General features: G+C 32.2%; 1 protein-coding gene across 2 annotated transcripts; it reads right to left on the bottom strand.

Annotated features, from left to right (window-relative positions):
- Nucleotides 1-760: 760 nt before the first annotated feature.
- Nucleotides 761-16,341, bottom strand: LOC126819271 (L-threonine 3-dehydrogenase, mitochondrial). 2 transcript variants are annotated; one of them, XM_056100487.1, is made up of 9 exons: nucleotides 16,286-16,341; nucleotides 11,161-11,354; nucleotides 7,547-7,589; nucleotides 7,314-7,384; nucleotides 6,918-7,133; nucleotides 5,187-5,293; nucleotides 4,598-4,688; nucleotides 3,802-4,071; nucleotides 761-3,259 (listed from the first exon to the last, which is right to left on the bottom strand). In XM_056100487.1, the coding sequence occupies exons 1-9, from the start codon at nucleotides 16,324-16,326 to the stop codon at nucleotides 3,090-3,092; spliced, it is 1,203 nt and encodes a 400-aa protein (XP_055956462.1). In that variant the 5' UTR covers nucleotides 16,327-16,341; the 3' UTR covers nucleotides 761-3,089. The 2 variants fall into 2 exon arrangements, with proteins under 2 accessions (XP_055956462.1, XP_050403179.1); XM_050547222.1 differs by lacking the exon at nucleotides 16,286-16,341 and adding an exon at nucleotides 15,764-15,881.
- Between the last annotated feature and the right edge of the window lie 401 nt (nucleotides 16,342-16,742).

Here is a 16,742-nt window from a genome sequence, read left to right as displayed (position 1 = left end):
ATACTCTATAACCATATAGATCGTATATAACTGTCTCTTGGACAATAAAGTCGCCAAAATAACCATATAAGGTAAATATGATCTAATAACTTATGCACGAGTTGGGAATGTGCTCAGTCTATCCCTAACATCGGATGATATTAATTTTAAATTTGTGAGGAACTGTGACAGATTCATGAAGCCGATATTTTTGTATTTATCCCATTCCACTCACTTATCTGTGAGGAATATGGCCTGTGACAGATTCACGAGGCTGTCAGTTTTATATTTATCTTGACATTCAGTACTGGTTTAAGAGGTGGGCTCGCTAACCTGGAGGTGCCGTGTTCGATCCTGGTGTTGGCCTAGAAAATTCATTGCGTCATTGGAATTTTCTGGCATGTTTCACACGTGTCAGTGGTGCCGGACGGAGGACTTGGCAAGGGGAATATATAGTCGTTTGGATGGGATGAGTACACATTGGCGTGCACGTAAAAGAAACCTTGGCAGTTATAGAAATCATTGTAAGTGTAGGCTGTAGCACTGCTGTCTGGGTAAAATTTTCCTGATAGAACAATATATTATCAGAGCATAACAATAGGACAATAAACCCCAATTCATTTCATTGTTTTGTTTTTTTAGTATTTTGAAGAAGTCACAGATGACACTTTGGTTTAGCTGTGCTGTGATGTTGACATGCAGTATTATGGTATTGTTTATTATTCAACTTAACATAATATACCACACTTTCTTTAAAATACATATAATAACTACACATGTATATGATTTTAACTGTTTTATTTATAAAAACAAATGTTAACAATATTAAAAAAAACACAATTTATATGGAAAACAATCACTGGTTTGTACTTTGTTTTACACACAATAGTTTTCCATATTAGTTATGTCGTGTTTTTTATTGTGCCTAATTGCTGAATGCCACCCAAGGCTTATACCGGGTGACACAAAAAAAAGCGTTCATCACCTATTCTGGACAGCACTTGGTCGACGAAGAGGGGTCGTCAGGGACCTCCTGTGGTTCCAGCAGGATGGTGCCACCCCTACACCTCAAACGACGCATTGGCATGGCTACAGCAGCGTTTCCCTGACCAACTGATCAGCCGCAGGTGTGACCCGGAGTGGTCGCCGCATTCACCGAATATCTTAAGGACAGGGTGTATGGCAACAACCCCCAGACTATCCCTGATCTGAAGGCAGCAATCACAGCAGCAATAAAAGCAATCCCAAGGGAAGAATGTGGGAGGGTCATCGAGAACTTTGCCCGCCGGATCCAAATGTGCTTGCAACACCGGGGAGCTCATTTAGAGCACATTTTGGAGCGCCAGTTAAACAGAGTTTTTGTGGTACAGACTTGAAACTTTGGAGATGTCTGCTACATAGACTTAACCTAATGTAGCTGAATTTTTGTGTTAATCTAAAGAAAATCGATTTTTATTGATGAACGTTTTTTTTGTGTCAACCGGTATTAACAATGTTACACTTCAAAAATGATGTTTTATGTTTTAAAACAACATAACAACCTCCAAATATTAACAATATTTCTTTTTTAATCTAATAGTTAAAAAACATTCAGATCACAAATATTAATGACAAAAACTGTCAGTTGATTTTTTCTAACATATTTGATTTTAAATTGGACCTGGTCCCTGTAAAAATCATTAAATAAGCCCATTGTTGCAGGTATTTACGGCATTACTGAGAATTATATATAATATTCCTGAATATTAATATCCCTTTATATATTAGCATTTTGATCATGGAGATGTTTGTACCTTTAAAAAGTACAAATAGAAACAAAAACATTGTATAGAAAATGAATAATGACAAGAAAATAGTACATAGCAAACAATAAAAGCAGTGAGATTCTATTTCAGATATATCGCTTATATATACACACATGCAAAATAAAACCTTATGCATAAAGAAAAAAAATGCATAAGTTGAACAGATCTACATGTATTATGCAAAATAATGAGCACTATTCTGATATGTATATTTTTAAAAATGGAAATGGAGTAATTTTAAATTTATAGTCTTTTAATGTGAAAATATTACGTTGGTTTTATTAAAATTAATATCACAATTCGTTGTCATGTAAACACTGATGAGATTCTTCTATACTGTAATAGGAAGATAAATAAAATACATACATCAATAAAATAAAAATCTGTACAAATTTAAATAACAAATTACAGAATATCAATAGATCTATATAAATAGTGCATTTAAAAAAAATATGTTATAATAATAAAAAGATTTGTTCTAGTTTTTTTGAGATTTAATAAAATCGGTCGAGTGATGTTGAATGATGAACAAAAAAACAATTAAATAATTATAAAAACAAAATGATATATAATTATTATTAAATGATACACAACGGTTATAATTATATAACTATTATATTTAAATGATATATAATCATTATATCTAAAGGGGCATTATGTAGGATTTAAATAAAGAGCTGGTCGTTCTCATACCATTTCAAAAATAGATAATGCAAAATGAATACATTGAAAATTTCAATCAAATTACTCTATTTTGTGCGAAGTTGTCAATAGTTGTAGTTTTGACTAAATGTGTGCATTGATCGTAACAACCGTACTGGTCATTCGAGTCTTAGCCTTGTTACTCCATTTTTAAATTAAATTAAATGGCTGAACTGTTCTAATCTACTTAAAATCAGACCCATCCGATGGCATCGAGAGTTGATGATGTTCTTGTCGTGTTAATAAATGTCTAATTGATCATTTACATAACATTTAAGGCCCAAAGAAAGACCTGCAATAGGCAGATTTAGCTCTTACATAATGCCTGTTTAAATGATACATATATTTAAATAATACATGACCATTACATGTAAACCATAATCATTGTATTACTTGCATAAAAAATGGACTCATAAAGAGAAATAAATAAATATTGAGTGTAAACAACTCTCTTTTTTTTGTCTTTGTTCCCTATTTAATGTCTTTTATTTGTCCAGATTAGCAATATTAATAACATGTTAATAAATATCAGTTATTTACAATGGAAAGTTTAAAACTAAACAGTCTTATGTACAATTTTGTTGAGTATATTTACTATAGCTTTTACATGGCACCGATTTTCTGATCACCAGTAGTGACATTAGTAGACAACTTTTGTTGTGAAGCAAGTTTTTCGAACATGACTCGACACATGGTTTCCAGGTCATACTTATGGTACCAGTTCCAATCAGCCCGAGCATTACTGTCATCAAAAACTTGAGGCCACTGATCGGCTAAAATATAAAAATAAAAGAAATAAAAATACAATTTCATAAGAATAAAAAAGTTTTGTATAATTTACTCTTTGGTTTTCTCTTGGTATTCTTAAAAGGCATGGGATATTGGAGGCAGACCACCAATCACTACTCTTAGGAATGTAGTTCCTTCAATGGTCAACATCATACATGCGGTGGAGTAAGACAAGGTCAGATGTTGCTCCATCTGTGGTGGAGAACGTTACGCCCAACAAGAAAGACTCCAATTAACATTAAAGTCAATCAGAGAATATTTGGTGGTTTGCATCCTGATGATGTGTAATAGTTATAACAGTTATCTCCCTTTACAAAAGTAAATTATTATCTGTTCAATTTATAATAATCAAATATAATGCATGGATTATAATTTCTTTTTTGAGTTATTTTTAAACTAACATCTTTTCTATGGGTATATTGTACAGTTAATGTTAAAGTGACTTTTCCCCCCATATTACTATCAAACAAGGACAATCTCACTCTACTTTTTCTGCCTTAAATAATCATTGATCAACAGTATTTACCTATAGATTGTTTAGTTTTATCAGGACGATATGTAACCTTTAAATGTGGCACATATTTTTTAACTTCTTCTGCCAGTTCCTCTGGTGTAAAACTCATGGCAGTCACATTATAAGTTCTCATTGTTAATTTATCATTTGGGAAACTTAGAAATTTCACTGTTGATCGTAAAGTATCCTTGATGTACATCATAGGTAAACGTGTGTCTGGACGCAAAAAACACTCAAAATTGCCTGTTCTCAATGCTTCATGAAATATCTCTACAGCATAATCTGTAAAAGTATGAACAATTATTATTTTAACTGAAGCTAAATAACATTAGTTGCATCTACAATTAAATACATGTAGCGTAGAACAAAATGCTTACAAAAAAAAGACAGAAAATACTAACAAGCGTTTGTCATGTTAGATACGCCCACATTTTGCAAAAGATGGACACAGAACAAGATAAAAAGTAATTTTTCGTATAATCAGGGGCCATGATCCAGGATGTTACGGTCAGACACGCATTAATATCAAAAGGAACTGAGATCTTTGGGATAAAAATATATATTTTTAAGCATCATCAATATCGGATAAAAATTGTGATCTAGAATTAATGCTGTATTTCTAATGTTTTTTCTTTAATCTATGCAGAGCTATAGCATTACAATTTTCTATCTATTAAATATTGAACAATTGGGTCATTTGTGTGCCTATTTTGCACCACTGCTATATCTGTCTTGATGATCTCATCCACCTATCAGACTTCTGCAAAGTTCACGATAGAAATATCTATTTATTTAAAAATAATCTAACCTGTTGTTCCTCCTCCTGGTTTTGTATCAGCTGAAATAACACCTGGATAACGTAGACTACGGAAGTCCAGACCATATTTATAATGATAGTACTAAAACACAAAAATAATAGTGATATAAGATGACGGATACAATGTTATTACCCTACCTTTAAAAATTTGTTCATTTTAAAGATGCATTATATAAGATTTAGATAAAGAGCGAAGTTATGACTGTTAAGAATTTTTATTGCTACCTTCTACCGATTGAATGATAAAAAGTCTCGAATTATACATTATTAAATGGCGATCTCAATTCAATCCGTTCTAAATCACAACCATCAAATGGACTAGAGGGTCGATTATAGGCTTGTCATGTAAATAAATGTCTAATTAACAATTTATATTACATTTGAGGCTAAAAGAAAGATCTGCAATGGGCAGATTTAGCTCTTACATAATCCATCTTTAAGTAACAACATCATTATTTAGAATATATCTACAGAACTCTGGCTAAAAATCTGAATGATTAAAAACAATAATAAATCTTTTAAATTGTTGAGTGCCTAGCAAATTCACTATTCTGTTACAGTCAATAACTTGTTTACTCACCTCTCCCATAAGTTCAGCATGTACTTTAGACACACCATAAATAGTTCTAGGTCTCTGTATAGTCAGATCTGGGGTTGGGTTCCTGGGGGAATCGGGACCAAAGGCACCTAGAAAGAAGGTGGTCAAAAATTTACATAGGTAATTTGTTTTTAATCCCCCCTACCTCCAACACACACAAAAATAAAAACAACTTCTGGTTTCAATGAAAACATGTTTACATATGATGGACATTTAAGGTGGGCGCGAGTACAGTAAAGTTACCAATTATTTATCAAACAATCTTTATTAGTATGCTCAAGTTTGTTTTCATACGACAGAAATAAACCTTATAGTTGGTTTTATACAATAACGATACCAGTACAAATAAGACGTAATAACCCACCACTCCGTAGAGCTCAGAAAATTTTTTATATGTGTAGCAGTTGCCCTGCACTTACTATTATTGACATTCTTTAAGTTGGGTACATGTAAACGTCAGCAGTTTTTATACGACAGAAATAAACCGTATAATAAGTTTACATGTACAACAAAGATACCAGTAAAACGTAATAACCCACCACTCCCTAAAACTCAAAAAAACATTTATATGCGTAGCTGTTGCCCTGCTCTTAATATTATTGACATAATGTCCCTGACATACATTCTTTAAATTAGGTAAACTTTAGTCTAGTTTTATGTCACGCACTATTGGCTCTTCATAAATAAATAACTGCTCGACATTTCTAAAATCAAAACATCGACCAACTTTCTGGGCACAGTCTATAAAATAAATTGTATACTTACTTTAGGCAATATCCTATACATGGGGTCCAGTACAATAAAAATAAATTGTACTTCATTTATTTGGAAGAAGTGATATGACTTACTCCTAACCTGTGGCAAATACTACTCGAAATTAAGTAAAGGTCCATCAGTTATACTATTTCAGAATTATCTGTTAACTAGGTGTTTGGTTGAATTTTTTTTTGATTATTTACTATCGGACATATTTTCCCAGAGGTTAAAATTTTTCTTTTTTTTTCTTTTAGATAAATTAACTCATTGACCTTATAAAATGTGTTTCTTTTTAATATTTGGACAGTCTCAATATTCATCAATCATATCAATTTTAAAGATAATTCTTTTGGCATACTAAAGATGCTGATCAACATTTGCATTTGATGACAATATTTAATTTTTCATATCTTAATCCATGTTTAAATGTACTCAAACGGATTGTTTAATATTTACCAAAGACAATAAAACCCAATGGTAGGGCTTGGACTCAATTAGATTAAAAAGAAGCCTATCAAAAGATATTAGGTTTACCTAATGCTAAGGGGTAGTGCTACATGTATCTTGTTTATATATTCCACAGAGGAATGCCGATTTTAGAAAAATTTTCAATTCATATCTTTTCCGTACCATTTTTGGATTGATATTATTTTTAAAGATTCAACTTTCACAATGGAATGTTGCAGTTAATAAAACTAGTGAATGTCATCCATGAAGCTATCTGTTATATTGCTTTCACTAAATGCCCTTCAAAGACAGAAACTTTTCCAATGTTGTACATCCTTGTATAGTTTCTAAGGAAATGAGAATTGATCATTAAAGTGTCGACTAGCCCTGTTCAATAGTAGGATATCACTTCTAGTCAGATAAAGCATGCTTGTCATGGCGATTATGATTTTATACTAGAAACACAACTAAATTATTTATGAATGACCAATATTGGTCAATTATACTAACCAATAGTACTTGGGATCATACATTTCAGATTATATTGTCTTGCTACTTCTAGTACATTGTGTACACCTTCAATATTAATCTTCATAGCTAATGGTACATTGGCTTCCCCAACAGCACTCAACAGTGCCCCAAAATGTATCAACCAGTCTATTTCATAGTTGACAACTATTTCTTTTAAACCTCTTGGATCCATAATATCAGCATATAGAAATGGTCCTGTGACATAGAACAACATTTTAAAAATCTTTCTCTAATCTTGAATATTTAATACACTTAATAATAATGATTTGATTTAATAGATCAATTAACAACAGAACCAAACCATTGTTAGAATTTGGTAATTTAAAAGGTGTATACTATCAATTAGAAATGTCTTACAAATGTTAATTTTCTTACCACTTTCAAGAACTGATTTTGATGCTTTAGATATATCTGACATAATGACATTATCACGACCATATTTGTCCCTACAATTATAATCCATTTATTATAATCTCAAATAAACAAAATCATTAAAATAGAATTTTTTTAAAGACATTTATTTCACAATTTTATTTTTTTTACTCGTTTGCATGCAATAGCTACCAAAGGCAATATCTATAAAGAGCCATAAATAAAAATGTTCATACCTTAACATCTTAGCTAATCCTGATCCAAGCTGTCCAAGGGCCCCTGAATATAAAGAACAATTTTACAATACGTTTATAAAACATAAGATTAGGGCTCATCTGACTCGATAATTGGTGCCCAGCAGCTCTACAATTGATGTCAACAAATTCTGAAAGCAAGTCTTAAAAAATCCAATTAAGTTTTAAAGAATTCTTTATCATATTCACAACCTATTTCAAAATAGGTAGATAACTTATGGGAGCATTATGGGAGTTCAGATAAAGAGTTGACAGTTCTTGCTATAATAGTTAAAAAATAGATAACATAAATAGAATATACTGAAAATTTCAGTCAAATTGCTCCACTCTGAACAGAGATATTAGCCATTTGAAAGTTTAATTATTTTTCAAAAAATGTATTTCAATCCGCTAAATATCGCAGACTAATAATGGCATCACGAGTTGATTATGGTCTTGATAAGTTAATTAATGTCTAATTAATAATTTAAATAACATTTCAGGCCTAAAGAAAGACCTGCAATAGGCAGATTTACCCCATGCATAATGTCAATCTGTTTCACAGAGGATTACGAAAGTCTTCTAATATCTCTGTAAAAGATGATTACATGTACCTTTAACATGTGACTTTTCATCACGCGGCGTCGATCATTGGCTTAATGGCGCGTGCACTGTTTACATTAGACCTTAGTGGTTCGGGCGGAATGTAGCCTTTTACTCATTTTAATATCCATTTACACTAAATAGGAAATAATTTTTACCTACGAATAGGTCAAACGTCTTTATTTCGGAGGAAAAAAGTTAATATTTGTGGCGCATTAAGTCGCATCGATGTCATCCTTATCAGTTATTGTCGCGGCCTAGCGAATATTCACTGCTGATTAGTGTGGCATAATGTACATGTATGTTTAAAAGGCGATAACTGTGAATTACACTTAAAACTATGTCCTGTATCACCTTCACAGGCTTTAAAGGACAATATTGATATATGGGACTGTAAGAGGATACCTGACAATTCAATAAAGTAACTGAATGTCATTAGATAAGAGAACACGAGAAAAATAGAAATAGTCCGTACATTCCCTTGTTTATATTCATTCTATATCTTATAAAAACATGGTAATGCACTGACTTTTTCTGTTTTTCTTTCGTGTTCACTTATCTAGTGGCAGTCAATTCTTTTTATGAATTGTCAGATATCCTCTCACAATCTCATGCAACAACTTTTGGTCTTCGAATAAATTATTAGTGAGCAGAAATTCGCCTGTATATCCGTTATCACTCGTCACATCAGTCAGTTATATAGAGGTATGACTCGTGTTTTCCTTTGGCGTTGGTCACTTCCGACTAAGGAAGCCTGTATTACTCAGCTATCGTAGCAATGCTCTCTGTGTTAAAATTATATTTGGAATGTGTTTAACCAGCTCTATCACATATGTGATAATGACTGACACCAATATTGTCCTACAAAAGTCACACAATACCTACATGTAGTAACACTGCAAAATGCATTTGAAATTTAAAACACATTAGGCTACAATTACACCCTAATAAACAATCTCATAAAGAACTCCATCCCATATTTGCATTCAAAAGATTTTATCAATCTCTTCAAGGGGAGATAACTTCAAAATTTACAATCCTATAAATTTTTATAAATGAAATGAAATGGGGTTTAACGTCCTACTGTTTTGCTACTAACTGGTTTAATGAAGACGGGCATACGCCATACAGTGTGCTATGAGGGAAATTTTGCCCTGACACCAGCACTACGGCCTACTCTTATATCGAATTCAAACTGTCAAGGGATCTTTTACATGCACGCCAATTAAATTTTTATAATTATAAATTCTATAAGTTTTACAATTATATTCTATAAATTATTTAAGCTCTTCTCCTTAAAACCAATTCAATAATCACGCCAAGTTCTGCAAAGGACTTGATCCTGTATCATGTTCACATTGCTTTGAAAGTAAAAATATGAATGGAAAGATAAATCATTCAAAATATTTTCGATCCACAAAATTTTGAAATTTGAGATCATTCTAAACTAATCAAAGATCCCACACTGTTCTGTATAAGGGCTATTTTCACAAAAACGTACAAATAATGGAAAAGACAAATTTTGAAAAGTAAATATGAATTTTTAAGGAAATTTTCACTGAATTCTTTAGGTTTATAACTCAAAGAGGAAGTATATGCAATACTCATGCAGGACTCTTAAAAGTAACAAAAATATAACAAAAGTCAGTGTTTTATGTATCCGAACAGACCAACAGAAGAGACATACAATTTATGCGACAGGCCGACAACCATGTGCGGTCAACTTAATTGTTTGGATTTTCCTTCCTATAAACTGTTTTTTCTATGATGTGGGATTTTCCTGCTTGACCATAACCCTGTCTTAGATTAATAGTGACACCTAGTGACATACTTGATAATGGGACATATTATGATATGGTTAACTCCTTAACAAAGCATCAACAGAAAAGACAAATTGTTCTAAAATTTTGACAGAAACAATATTTGATATAGCAGATTTCTATTTCTTATAGTTAAAGTAGCTAAGTCTCTTACTCAATATCATCCAAAATCTTCAACATTGAAAACACGATTTATTTGTCAAATTAAATCAACATTCATGTTGTGATCTTACCGGAAAAAGATGGGCTTTTTATATCCAATATTTAAGACAAAATAAACATTTTACCATTGGTACACGAATCGTGTACCATAATGCGCTTCAGCCCCAGTTGTATCAAGAGACTCGAGGGACGAGGCTAAACACATTGCACCAAATCAAACGGCGTATGTAGAATGGAATAACCGGACGCTAGAAATTTGCACTCGCTTGAAACTGCTGGCTTATTTCGCCGAACATAACTGATTTGAAATTGGAGTAAAAACGGAAACCATTGATTGTAAATCAGTTTATAAACATTTATATTACAGTATTATATGCGTTGCGACCCACTTTTGTCAATTGCTAGGTCCCAAATGTTAGCGATTTAGCTCCTTTAATAGGACATTTTATTCAGCTCTATTGAATGGCTAATTGATAAGCACTGTAATTTGTACTGATCTTTCACCACCTAATGGAATGGAGATTTTTACCAAATAATTTGATATACTAATTTTATTTTGAATAATAACCTTGTCAAAATATTTTCCCAAAGAAGGGACTTCCATGCTGATGTACAATATATAAGTTTTTCCAAAGGTTGCAAAATTTTTATATCATATACTGGGTAAGTAAACTGTTTTTCTGTTATTTGTATGTTTTTGTGAAAATAGCCCATAAGTTTGAGTTAACGCTGTGATTTTTTATAAATAAAAAATCGGAATTACATTAGGGTTCTTCTTCCTTATGACCCAATGGACAACGCCTGCAGAATTGAATAAAGACAACTCTGACCTGTGCAAAGTATTCTCATTCAGTTGTGGATGACAGACGGCTGATGTATATTGTAGTTGACAACAATATACATGTACATAGTAAATTAGGGCTTAAAAAATCACTAATACTCGATCCTGTTAGTTTTACTACTTTTGCACACATTTTAATCTGAATTATCCCAAACTTCTACAAATAAAAAGTAAAATAAAAATAGACTTACCTGTGATAAGAATTCTAGGTTTATTAGAATGTTCATGGATGAAATCTGTGTCGATAGCATGAACATTACGTGTTTGAATCACAGCACAAAATCCATTCAAATTTTTTGCACTATGATTAGTGGCTGCCGACAACAACCTTTTACCTAAACCTTTCACCAACATGATTAGGTTAGAGTTCTTACAGGGAGATGGTCTGAAATTATACAATACATTTTTGATTAATGTAAGATAAAAAAAAAAAATACAAAAAATATATTCAAACAAGGAAGTAGATGTAATCGCATTTCTTGGTTTAACTAGAAATGACAAAGCATACTAGTTGACATTGCAAGATTATGTTAAAAATTGAGTCCCACACATCTCCCAACCCAATTTCTGCAAAGACATTTATCCTAAATTATAATATATTTTTTGTCAAATTGGTTTAAGATATATTATATATTCTACAGTAGTAGCTACATTTAAATCCATCCATGCGCTCCATAATGTCTGTAATTGCGTAAACCATTATTGTAGGATTCAAGATTCCAAGAGAAGAAGTCATAATCAGAAATTTTGTAATTTAACACACTTTAATCGAAACAAAAAATACATATTTAATGTAAATCACTTACAGCATTCACAAGATTCATTAAAGTGAGCAAGGACCACAACTATAGAATTAATCAGAATCGTAAATATAGATATCAGGTAGATCATACATGTATGATAACTTACACCATTCTCCACAGAAGTCTTGCTAAGGGAAGACAACTCTGTTTGGGAGATCGGTATGCCACTAGAGAGTTAACTATTGAAGTCCCCAGCCTTACTTCCATAATAAATATGTGATACACCTTAATTACTTGCACATTTATTTTCTTATTATCAATAAATAAAATCGCTTATCTCCATTTAGTCTAAGAAGAAAATATGTTCATATTCAAACTTACTCAGTCAAAACAATTTGATGCCCAGGTTACAGCAATATAATGATACAATTCTATGAAGTTGGTCAAAATTTTGAAACAAAATTCTATCAACCTTGTTCATTTAACTGAATGAAATCAAAACACTTGGCTACTTTCTCAAATCAATAATTAAAGTTAATTAGTTTAATCTTGTCTTAATTTCTGACAGTTAATTATCTGTTGATCTGTTGCCAAGATATTTAATGAATTGCAAGGATTTAAATCTAACATTCAAACCCAAGGTGACCTGGTCTGATAAAAATAAGTCTATTATGTTATGTAGGTTTAAAGGCTATTATTATTAAACAAAAAAGAACTGAGGGTTAAATAAGGTCTATCAACCTTTTTGGAAAAGGTGGCTGGCTATTGTCCTATCCATATTCCTCAGTTCATAACTGGAAATAAATTGTATGTGATCAGTCAATGAGAAATTATTGTAACAATTGATCAACTAATAGAGTGTATAACTTTAGTGAATCGATAGCAGCTGTCATTAATAACTGACCCTATTATGTAGTTTGTACACTGGTAACTAAATTCGCAATATAATTATAAGGCTAGAAAACTGTATGCTCATTGTAAGAAAATAACAAAAATACATATTACACTTAGAATTGTACATGTCTTACATCTAATGTAAATCAAAATAAAACTATTATCATTTTTAAAAAAAAATCAATGCTACAAAATTAATGAAAAAGTAATGTTTAATATCAAAAAGGTTTCTTGACATCCTCTCTTGCAGCAGCGAGCGGTGACGGTCATGTTTCATATAACATCAATGGATCTACATGTACCTACATCTACTGAAATCCCAACTCAGGATAGTACATGTAATACTAAACATGCTATAGGTATAGCAGGCAGGCAAATGTAACTTCTGTCACTTTAAAGGCAGTTTTTACATGTATATGTAGTTGTGAAGGACTTTGAAAGTTTGGATTGTCTGGGTTTTTGTTGGGCACAGTATTAAAACACTTAACTTACCTTTCAGTACCTACTTAAACATACATTATGCAAGAGCTAAATCTGCCTATTGCAAGTCTTTATTTAGGCTTCAGATGTTACAGAAATTATTAATTAGATCTTTATTTACACGACAAGCTTAAAATCAACTCTGTAGACCCACAGATGGCTTGGATACAGTTTGGATTTAAACAGCCTCGTCCATTTAAAATTAAATCAATAAATGGCGGACCAAGCTAACGTTTACCGTTACTCGCTGATGTCACAAGCGAAAACTGGTGATAAAAAAGCCTGCCAAGAAAGGCTATCATAGCTATTGAGCATGCTACTTGATAATTGAGAATATGTGTGTGGAGTTATGGTTTGTCAATCAAACGATCGCCAATTCTCATAGACGGTAAAGACACAATTGATGGCTATTTCTAGTCCAAACTTTTAACAGTGACAATTCCGTTCAGAACAAAGTAATTTGACTGACATTTTCTTTTTTTATCATCTATTTTTGAGTTATTATAGCAAGAATGGCAGACTCTTTATAAAACTCTTAACTAATGTATCTGTAATATGTTTAGGCCTACATGTAAGCTGGTTCATAAAGAAAGGCTCTTGTCTTTTTTTAATTCTTCCTGGTGATACAGTTATGCTATTTATAGCATAAAAGAATCAATTGTGATCAAATTCTAGGAACACTTTACATTATTGCCTCTACCTATAGATTTTCATAACTGAAAAATTATACTCTGAGCAATTAAAACTTTTGTGTTGTGACAACAAACACTTCCTAATATGGAATCTAGTACACTTATAATTATGTCAAGTCAAGCATGATCTTGTCCACAAAGAAAACAGTACCATTTAAAGTAGCTAGTCTCTAACTCAATATCATACAAAGTCTTTGACATTGAAAACACAAATTATTTGTTAATGTAAATCAACATTGGTGCTGTGATCATAATGTGTTTCAGCGCCATTTTTAACAAGGGACTCGAAGAACAAGGCTTACATATATTCCACAAGTCATGTCATATTCTTATCTGGAGAGCATGCGCAATAAATACTCTCAGTGTAGACTGGAATAACCAGATGCTAAAGATTGCCATTCGATTGAGACTTCTGGCATATTTCGCTGAAAATAACTGATTATAAATTACAGTAAAAACAGAAATGATTGAATGTAAATCAGTTTATATACATTCATATTACAATTATATGCATTGTGACCTATTTGTGACAATTTCTAGGTCCCAAATAATAGCGATTTAGCTCCTTTAATTGGTTGTATTTTAAACAAACACCTGACAATTTAATTATTCTATTAACTTTAAAGTGGTCAATTCTGCTTTATCACAAATGCGCTGTACGACTGGGGCTGCTGTCGTACTCTGGACCATAAGACTCAGTTCTGGAATATGATGCTGTTAAAATTTCCACTACAATGACTGATTCACCATAGAATCCAACAGAGTCGTATCTCTATTTAAAGTTACAATTTCATATTTTCTAAGAAAGTGAAAACATAATTAGTTCTATGTCTTTTGCTCAACAAGTTGTCAACTCACTATTATACGATCATAGATGTCATTCTCACACTTAAAACTCATTTACACCGGAAATAATAACACAATTACCCCCAATTACCTCCCTTGTTTTCTATTCTCCACCACGGAGTAGCTATTTTCAAATGTTTGAATTTGAAGAGGAAAATGAAATTTTTGCCAATTTCTCAACTGGTAATAGTGAATTATAGGATTAATAGGATTATTCTTTAACAAGGTAGGACTGTTTATAGATACCATCTATTTTAAGGCTTTATTTTAATAAATTTTAAAAATAGGACATAAAAATATGAAATTGCAACTTTAAATATTTCAATAATTAGGTCTACAATTACCCCAGTAAAACTGCCAACAAAGAGATAGGTGAAGGGGGGGGGGGTGTAATATGGGCATGAGGGTAATATGGGACATGCAAATTGGGGTGATATAATTTTTGGCTGTGGAATATTTCATAGGTACATGTATAATGATTCAATAAACTAAACAACAAACTTATCTTTTAACCGAAACTGCACTCCAAATTTTTTATTTTGTTCTAAAAGCAGTGTCAGAAATCTGTAAAATGATGTCGAAGCCCATATTACCCCATCCAAGTGGGGTAACATTGTCTTTATATTTTATAAATTGAAAGATAGTTTAGGTAGCTTTAACTAGAAAGTTGATTTGTTTCAATATCACATATTATTCCTAGTGAAATATTCCACAACAAAAACATATGTCCCATATGGTATTTCGTCCCATATTATTACCCCTTCCCCTAATTATTTAAGCAATTATAGGCAACCAAGAGAAAATTTTAATATGTCAGAAGATTATTTTGCCAAATTATGTGTAGGCCAGGTTATTTCTTGGCATGGATTGATAATACAAATTATTGTAGCCTACGTAGAGTAGAGCCTACAAAAGTTATCAATGATTCATTCTTTGTTATCTTGTCTAGTTGGTGTACTAGGTTTGATCTATACTATCACATTATGGTATACCAGGAACCATAACGAAAAGCCGAGCAGGGCCAAAACTGGGATGATGATGAAACTCACAAGAAAATGACGTAAACAATAGACAGAATGACAGTCGAATATGACGGTACCAGTTTAATATCAATACATTAATTTAATAAATTAACATACCTTGGTTTGAAATATAATTTATTTTCACTGGAAATTAACTAATTTCACCCGTGTTCCTCAATTTCTGTTCGCAACTGATTGGCATTTCAACATGTGTATGTCATTCAGTACACACAGTCCACAAATACGGCCAATCAACGATCGTCTGGAAAAGGTGCGTCCCAAAGAAGCAATCTGATTCGATGAAAGAATGTAAACAACCCTCACCTTAATGGTCCGGTTAAGGTGACCCATTTATTGAACTTCGTTGCTGTGACATTCCAGAACGAGAGACACACTGACACATTTCTCCGACGATATCGAATAAATCCATCTTGACTACTGTTGACAGGCTAACGGAGACATTCAACGCAATGTATACTATTTGCTCAACAAATATCGCCGATGCGCAACTTAATTACTAATTAAATTATCATTGTCAAAAAATTAAAATGGGATATGAAATTATCAAAATCAAATAAAAGACATAAAGATAAAGGCGACATAAAAAAAAAATAATTATTTTTTATTTTCAAAATTTACCTTCTTACGATGTTTAAAACCAATGGTAAAAGTTCCAACATGTAGCCAAGCTACGAAATTCCCAATCTCCCAAACGGAGGCAGACCACCATTAAATTTCAAATTGTAGTTATTTGTAGCAATTCTCTCTCTCTCTCTTTTCTCCCCTTTTGCATGCCCATTTTTGTTGATTTTTTGGTCTAGAATGGACGAAGAGGGTTTGAATTAACATTTTCTGCCAGGTTTTGGTAAATATTCATGATTTTGAGGCGGAAGGATAACAGGGTTATCAGGTTGGCTACGGCGATATGTACGACAACTAGTTACATTTTTTAGTATGCTTCTTCAAGTTTGTGTATCTCAAAATTTTGGTGGTCAACCCCATACAAATTTTAGTGCAAAGACATGACCATTTGTTCCTGTGTCTGTAGTGAAAAGCATTCAGGCCAACGAAAATTTGGGAAAAAGTTGGAGGTGGG

Source organism: Patella vulgata, chromosome 4 (assembly GCF_932274485.2).
Source record: "Patella vulgata chromosome 4, xgPatVulg1.2, whole genome shotgun sequence".
In the NCBI taxonomy this organism is placed as follows: domain Eukaryota; kingdom Metazoa; phylum Mollusca; class Gastropoda; family Patellidae; genus Patella; species Patella vulgata.
The sequence above is the reverse complement of the archived record's forward strand: the minus strand, read 5'-3'. Positions and strand labels throughout refer to the sequence as shown.

Excerpts from the sequence above, each read along its gene's own strand:
- LOC126819271 (XM_056100487.1), bottom strand. The coding sequence starts at position 16,326 with ATGTTGGAACTTTTACCATTGGTTTTAAACATCGTAAGAAG. Across the intron at positions 7,590-11,160 it reads ACCTAGAATTCTTATCACAG|GGGCCCTTGGACAGCTTGGA; the intron begins GTAAGTCTATTT and ends CTTTATATTCAG. Across the intron at positions 4,689-5,186 it reads ATGCTGAACTTATGGGAGAG|TACTATCATTATAAATATGG; the intron begins GTGAGTAAACAA and ends TTTGTGTTTTAG.